The following is an 8,391-nucleotide window of genomic DNA, read 5'->3' as shown; positions in this document are numbered from 1 at the left end:
CGGCACCCTCCCCTTTAGGCCCACCTGCGTACGGCACCCTCCCCTTTAGGCCCACCTGCGTACGGCACCCTCCCCTTTAGGCCCACCTGCGTACGGCACCCTCCCCTTTAGGCCCATCTGCGTGCAGCCTCCTCCCCTTCAGCCACATCTATGTGGCCCCCTCTTCTTTAGCCTAGGGATAGCCAGGTAATTTTCAGTCTTGTGATGTTCTCATGGAACCTTTACTGTAACCAGAGTTGCCTAAGTGTCTACATTCACACAATTCTTTGACTGATTTTCTATTTACCTATTGCACTTACTGTGCAAGATTAATTGAATTTGTACAAATGACTGGGGTGATGCATATAAGCAATCACAAAACGACTGGCAGTTGTGTAACAGGAAATGCTTGTATCATGTGTGTACAATCCTCTTTGCACAGAGAAGAAATTGCACATAGATATCAATCCGTAACCCCCCTCCTATTGTATGTTGCTTTCCCACCTCTTAAGATTGTAAGCTCTTCGGGGCAGGGTCCTCTCCTCCTCCTGTGTCATTGTATCTGTCTGTCATTTGCAACCCCTATTTAATGTACAGCACAGCGTAATATGTTGGTGCTATATAAATCCTGTATAATAATATTATTATTAATAATAATAGTATGATGCATAAAAAGCGATTGAATCTACGCAATTTTTTCAGTTTCCACCATCAAAAATCATCCATGCAGCCCTATTCTTATTATCCGATGGGTAGTCTGGCTATGTATGCTATGGATGGATGTTGGATACCAGTAAATTTTGGCTGCTTGGCTTGCCTATGTTTGCTTCAATAAATATTGTAAATAACTGATAAAAAGCATGCAGCAAGGGAACTCTTGGAAACCCAATCAGAACCCTTGATTTGCATACTTGGATTTCAGTGATACCAAAGGTGCCTTGGAAAAGCAACAATAAGTCCATAGTGTTGCCCTAGTACAGTGTTCTCCCGTTCAAAGTCAAAAATTGTATGCATACAGTAAAAAAACAAATAACAAATCTATATTCTTTAAAGCTCCTCTCCATTCTGGGCTCTGAAAAACTAAAACAGACAGATTTGCCTGAACTGTTAGCATTCTTTATATTTACAAAGTTCTTCATTTCTCTGCCTGTCATGTTGTGTCATTTGAATTTGCTTTGTTGGCTGTTTTGCTTAGAAGAAACTAAACAAAAAAATGTAAATGAGACATTTGACTGAAAAGCTAACAGAATAATCCGAATTCTCGCCGAAAGCTTCCACCTCCTACTGTGAACATCAGCAAATGTCTATGTTAACGTGTACTTCATGAATATCTGACTGCTCTGGTGAATAGTTAGATGGGCTGTGTCAGCAAATCTGGAAATATAATGGAAGAATACTAAAGGTTAAAGCAAGACTCTGCCCACAGTTGTTTTCATACAGTGTACATAAACCAAAGAAAAAATGTACTTTACTGCAGCTTACCAGACCTTAGATGTTATGACTGCATTGGTTTTCTTTTTTATGGCCGACTAAAAAAATACCTGGTGGTCCTTTCAGAAAGAGTCTAATATCTAAACAATATTATCAGTTTATCCAGTTCTCTTCTGTGAACTACAACCCCCTCCCCTCTGTAACAAGGAGAAAAAAAAGCTGGTGTTTTGTTAGGGTATAACCTAGGATTTATCACTATTTGGGTGGGAGAAATATTTATTTATAATCAAATTCTCTTTCAAACTTTCATTTGGGACTTTCTGGGTACCTGAACAAACCTAATTACAAAATCTCATATACAAACTTCATAATTATTTATAAACTTACAATGCTTATTTCATTACACATACAATAAATATAGAAAAAATCTGAGTACATTGTACAATCACTTCTATAAACTAAAATATGATTATACTAATCATCCATTGAACATGCACTTTTCTGCCCTTTACGTGTTTCGCCATCCGGCTTCATCAGAAGAACATTCCGCAATAGAAGTTTCAAAATTATTTAATGGATTATCTGAGGTCACCAACCAAAGAGAAAACAACTACTAACCCCCTCACTTGTGTAATAAAGAGGAGTTTTTTAGGGTATAACCTAGGATGACAATACTGTCCCCCTCCGGATACGGAACAATGAGTGACACTAGGAAAAGAAATGTGTTACTGGAAGGATTATCAGGGCAAAAAGAAATCAATCAAGGCTTGAAAATGGAAATAAATGCAGCCACCACATATACAGACTGACAAGTTGCAAATGACTGCATTTTTATTGAGGGATTTAGATACACTGGAGGGATACAGAACTAAATCTCCTCTTGCTCTTTACTGCTTACTGTGACTAAAATATATATATTTCCTACTTTAGATCCAATCATGAAAGTCATGACCTCTGCGACATCCACAGCTTAAATCAGACTTGAATTACACACAGGTCCAATTTAAATCCCTATAATTTCAGCAGGGCCCTTTTTTGTATTGGTTATGTACAATCTCAGGTTTTCAGTGTCTTCTCTACCGCATACAACAGAAAGAGGAGCAAAGCAATAGCCATTCACGTGTTGTTAAAGAATAAAAGCATCCCCAAGAAACTGATAATGAAAGTACAAGAACAAACTCATCAAACCATTTATTGTGCAATAAAACCAACGTCTTTTTTCTGTCTTACGCTGTGTGCAGACAAAAGATTTTCATCACCTTTGATAAACATTTGTGTCAATTCTAGCATCTGTACAGCTGTTCCTTTTGTTGTTTTGTGATCTGTCCCCTTGAGTCCTAAAAATAGGAATGATTGCTACTGGTCCTGAGTACCAGTGGAACGACCCTGCTTGTCCTCCCCTTTCCATAAAACATACAGTGCTCTCTGTATAGCCCTATTAATTATTTCGGTTGTTGGGAACAATCAGTAGCAATCATTCCCAGGGTTTATAAATCGGTCCTGTACACAGCTTTAGACTTTGAATATTTCTTAAGAAGCATAAAATGTACGTAATGAAATTAAACATTTTTTTACTATTGCTAAATTACTATTTGTTTATATGAATTAATCAGTCCAAAAGTGATAGAACTAAATACGGGGAGCGTAGGGAACTTTTATAATGAGAGGCTCCCATGGGGTCATCTGCTGCTCTTATCCATGTTTTGTTTCCTAATTTTCACCAATACCTGTTTGGTAGTTACGTGGTGATAGGGGTCTGATGACTATGGAAACTTTACATGAGGACCCAAGCCAAAAATCCCCAAATATTTTTATTCTTAGTAACTTATACCCTTATATTTTTAGTTTCTTTAATATACGCAAGTTTGCATATGTAACAGTAATTGCCTTCCTTGCTCCTGTCCTCCCAACACATGATCACAAATGGTTTTGTCTGTTTAGGTATAGTTCTGATTCTACAGAATTCTGCCACCACATCAAATTTGTGCTCACTCCAAGCCTGCAATTGGTCTGCAGAGAAAAAAGTTTACTCAATGTACTATGGATAACACATATGCCCGTATTTCCCAATCCACCCAGGATTTAATATCAATAGTGTCATACTATACAAGAGAATGCATGTGCTCTACATAAATTGTATTTTAATTTCTACCAGCCATTAGGTAAAATTCCACTAAACAGGAGGAGCAAGGATGGGATAAGTTTGTGAGAGCAATTATGAGAACATGGCATGGCTAGTAAGGCAATTCAACCTTCCTACCATCATCTCTCCTATTCCCATATTTATATTGTTGATATATAATGGACCAATCAGACCATAGACATATGTAAGAACAGAAATAAATCTGATCTCTGTATTCCAAGGTGGGTCGAGGATCCCCTTAGTGCTCTTCGACAGCAATGATCATCCAACCAAACCCTTCCCTAATCAAATCGTTTTTCCTGAAGATATAATTTGGATGTTTAATAAAAAATAAAATGCCTCACCTTCAGCAGCCATTTATTGTAGAAAGTAATCCCGATGGAAAAACAGTAATAAAAAAGGATCAACCCCACCGTGAGGAGTATTTTCCATAATACGGCCCAGCAAGGTAAACCCATCTTGTCAGCCACACCAGTACTTTGTTGCCTTACAATGCACAAAATGAACCTGGAAATGATAAAATACAAGATTATTTCTGTAGTATAATTGTCAGAAAAGTTATCATAGCTAGCTTACTTGTATGACGGGTGTGACTGTGGCAGTGAAGGCTAATATCAGGAGATTCACATATTTATACCAGGTTTATGTAAAAATATATTTATTGGTTTTGCCTATTTGATCTGCAGATAAAAAGAACAGAATAAATACAATGTATTGTGGTAATCGTTGTATAGTGCTTCTAAACAGTTAATAAACATGGTTCAGAGGCATTATTGAGCAATATAAATGCAGGCACAAAGAGAACGGGTGCACAGAACCACCGGAAGAGGATCCAACATACTAGGAATGTCCTGTGTACTACATTACATTTTGGTGGTGTACATAGCACCCCAAAACCATTTTGAGTATATATATATATATATATATATATATATAAATAAAAGTAAAATTCATATCCAGGAGACTACTGTTCTTTTGATGAGTGAGGAAAGAAAATCAAACTGGGAATCTGTTTCAATGAAAACCATTTCCTGGCCTAACCTGAAAGCTTGAACACCTTTCCATATCTCCCCTCATATTGTGTGTTACTACCCCCACCTCCTGGATTGTAAGCTCTTTGGGGCAGGGTCCTCCCCCCTTCCTGTGTCACTATCTGTATCTGTCTGTCATTTGCAACCCCTATTTAATGTACAGTGCTGCGTAATATGTTGGCGCTATATAAATCCTGTTTAATAATAGTAATAACTTGGTTGGCAACTTGGTAACAAGAACAAGGAAAGACGTTATGGTCGCCTCCAAAACATAAACTTGGCAACTCAAAATGATCATATGATGAAAAAAATTCACAAGCAAAGCAAATCCTCTGTTGCAATCACGTGTCACTGTACTGTAGTTGGTATTTGCAAATCTTCTGTAAAAGACAAAAATTTGTCTCTCCCCCTGATCCACCTTATCTTTCCTTTTTCATGAAAGGTCTCACTGACCAACTGATATGATTGGGAAGTAGGGTAAAGCCTAACTTTACAGGAACAGCCAAAATTCTCCTATTACTTCTGTCTGGCCCAGGGGACAATGTTTAGATATCCACCGGCCCGCAGCCTTGGTCATAAAATCAATAATATGTGGCCAGTCAGCACTGTTGACCACAGTAATTACACCACCGTGCAATTATCGGCCCGCTACTCGGTGGGCATAATCGGCAGGACGGTAGTCCCCATGTGTGCAGAGGGAATCCCCTATGTCAATATAGTGGGCCATAAAGGACCACAATTCAATATTCATGTAAACGTGTGGTCCTCAAATTATGGCCTGCTGATACCTTTTTGCCATCACCACATACCTTATATGGAGAGCACCAGCAATGTATCTTAGTTGGCACTTCCAGGCGTTGTAATGATAACTGCATAGTTCTGGTTGTGATGTCATCACTTCATTACAGAAAAGACAAAAGGCCTATATAAAGGTAAGTGACTATTAGCTACCAATGAATTAGGGCATTCTTAATCCTAATGACACCAATGATGGGCCAACATTTCTCCCACTACAACCAAAGATAGGAAACTCTTCCTCCCCCTTAAAACCAATGAGGTTAAAGGATCCCTCAATCTCACACAAACGATAGTGCTGAATTAATTTACCAAAGGCTGCTTACACACGTGCAATAATTGTCGTTGACAAACGACTGCACGATGCATTAACAAGTGTTGTACATACAGCACCGTTCTGCTCTATGGAGGGGAGGGAGAGAACGATGGAGTGGCTCTCCCCCTTCACTTTCATTAGGATTGTTCATTGTCCATGAATCCGCCAGGACAGTCGTTTGGATGATGGGCGAAGTACACAGATTATTGGACGAGAACCATTGTAAGTGTGTATGTAGCCTAACACAACTGATGGCCCATCATTTCTCCCATGGACAATTAAGATGGGGTAATAGACCTCCCACTGATAGCAACAATGGGGCAATAGTTCTCCCATTGACACCAACAATGGACCACTGTTCCTTCTTCTAATAGCAATGTTGGCCCACTATTTCTCCACTGAACCCAATGACAGGGCACCTTTGGTCCCACAAACACTAATGATGGGCCATTATGCCTCCCACTGACACCAATATTGAGACATCATTCCACACACTGGTACTATTAATGGGGCAATATTTACTCAATACTATTGATTGTATCAACAGGACCATTGATGTCACCATCAACAGGTATCAATTTCTCCCACTGACACCAACAATGGGTCACTATTCCTTCTAACACCAATGCTGGGCCACTATGTCTCCAAAGAAAGCAATGACAGGGCACTTCCTCTAACATTAATAATGGGCCTTTACTTATCCCACTGACACGAACAATAGGATGGCACTACTAATTGGGCATTTTTTATTTACAATGGGACCCTATTGCTCCTACTTACACCAACATTGGGACAATTATTACGCTCACTGGCACCAAAAATGGTTGCATTCCATCCACTGCAATTAAAGATTGGGTACTAGTCCTCCTATTGACACCATCAACAGGGCACTATTCCTTCCACTACAAGAGAACTTTTCCTCCTCACGACACCAAAGATGGGGCAATAATCCCCTCACTGATTAGTCCCCCTATTGACACCAACTTTGTAAATCTATTTTATCTTGAAAAAAACAGATGGAAGATTTTCCTCCCATTCATAAAGATAAGGGAACTTGCTGACCAAGTGTAGAGCTATGGAGCGTATTAATGAAGGAAACAAAGCAAGCTCCATGATTGGAGGAGAGCCAATGATGAACCTTTTCAAATGAGAATCTCTCCTCCAATCACAAAGCTCCTTCGGCTTCATTGAAAAGGAGACGTGTGGCACTTCCTATTTTTTTTTTACTCAAAGCTGATGCAGTACACAGCATGTTTAAAGCACAATTGTAATACAGGTAGTTGCCAAGTTATTGTCATCTGACATACAGACAAGTCCTGGATACGAACGGGGTTTCCCTGCTTGCTAGTGTGCAGGATGTGCAAGATGGAGGCTTTACAGGGGAAGGAGGTGGTTTGCATGACTTGCAGAAGAAATATTTTGGGAAGGGCAGCTGAGACTGAGCTCTTCTGCAGCCTCTTGTAACTCTTTAATGACAAGACAAACTCTGCAGTTGTTTCTTTTTGCATATCAAAGCACAGCTTGCTCCAGAAGTTAATGAATGTCTAGGCTCCATAATTTTTCTTTTGTTTGTGATTAGCTCACAGTGAGGATTTTATACAGTAACTGACCACACTGACTTATAATATGTTGAGACAAACATCTGTCCTAATTGCAATCATTAAAATAATGTACATGTTCTGACTTACATACAAATTCAACTTAAGAACAAACCTACAGTCCCATACCTAGTATGTAACCCGGAGACTAGCTGTACTTTGTAAATGTGAACTTTTTGCTATTGTTAATGAATGGCCACAGATACACCAGGCATTTCCAATATTCCCCTTAGTGATCATAGACTTTGAAGAATTGACTATGAATGACCCTATGACCTTTCTTACACCAAAGTTTGAGCCATATTCCTCCTGGCACGAACCGCCAACCCTGGGCCATTCATTACTCGCAGGACAACCCGCTCTGATTGCACATTGCATAGATCTCAGAAATGCCCTCAATATAAGTTAAATAATGTGTAACCGATCTGAAATTACTGTGCCGGTAACTTACCCAAAACGTGTCCACTCTTATCACACCATGGAAATCTGTGTCCTCCAACATCTGTCCAGTCCTTGTCAGCCCAGCCTGACACCTGCACAGACCACACAGCAATATATTGGTGAATATGGGGGAGACATCCCCTACATTGTACTGCCATGGCACATTTATAGTTTTATTATTATTATTATTATTGTGCACAGCCAGGACTTTGTGTGCCTGCAGACCTGAGGCTGCACTTACAGACTGCTAGTACTGTATATTGTGTGTTCATGGGAGACGTTCACACGTTCACACATAGCAATGTCACCATATACAGGGCTGCTAATTACACAGAATTGCATTGCCCTCCCATTCCGCCCTATCAGGCACCCCCTGTACCTCCTCTACAGCGATCCGATCAGAAAGACGTGGCTTACCCGCGCGCGGAGCATGCTGGGAGTCTCCAGGGATCTGTCCTCCTCGCGCCGCCATCTTGGTGGTGGCAGCTGATAATACTTTTTTATAGTTATAGCTTTGACGTGGTGGTTCTGTGATCAGTCTATTAGTAATGTTTTGCAGGACAATAGCTACGTGTAAAGGCTCATATTCCCTGTTAGAGTATGACAGTTTTGGCAAATATCCCATGTTTTTGTGTTCTATAGTTGCTAGGTCTCCCA

The 8,391-nt window shown here is 39.8% G+C and overlaps 1 protein-coding gene across 1 annotated transcript in view; it reads right to left on the bottom strand.

Annotated features, from left to right (window-relative positions):
* SLC35C2 (solute carrier family 35 member C2) overlaps nt 1–8,140 on the bottom strand; it is a gene marked incomplete in the record, with an annotated part of 15,461 nt that extends 7,321 nt beyond the window's left edge. Inside the window, 4 exon segments of the mRNA XM_072403778.1 lie at nt 3,898–4,060; nt 5,394–5,506; nt 7,745–7,826; nt 8,114–8,140. Of these exon segments, the coding sequence (XP_072259879.1) occupies nt 3,898–4,060; nt 5,394–5,506; nt 7,745–7,795 (327 nt within the window).
* Nucleotides 8,141–8,391: the final 251 nt, after the last annotated feature.

The sequence above is a fragment of the Pyxicephalus adspersus genome, chromosome 3 (genome assembly GCF_032062135.1).
Source record: "Pyxicephalus adspersus chromosome 3, UCB_Pads_2.0, whole genome shotgun sequence".
In the NCBI taxonomy this organism is placed as follows: domain Eukaryota; kingdom Metazoa; phylum Chordata; class Amphibia; order Anura; family Pyxicephalidae; genus Pyxicephalus; species Pyxicephalus adspersus.
This window is presented reverse-complemented; position numbering and strand designations above follow the sequence as displayed.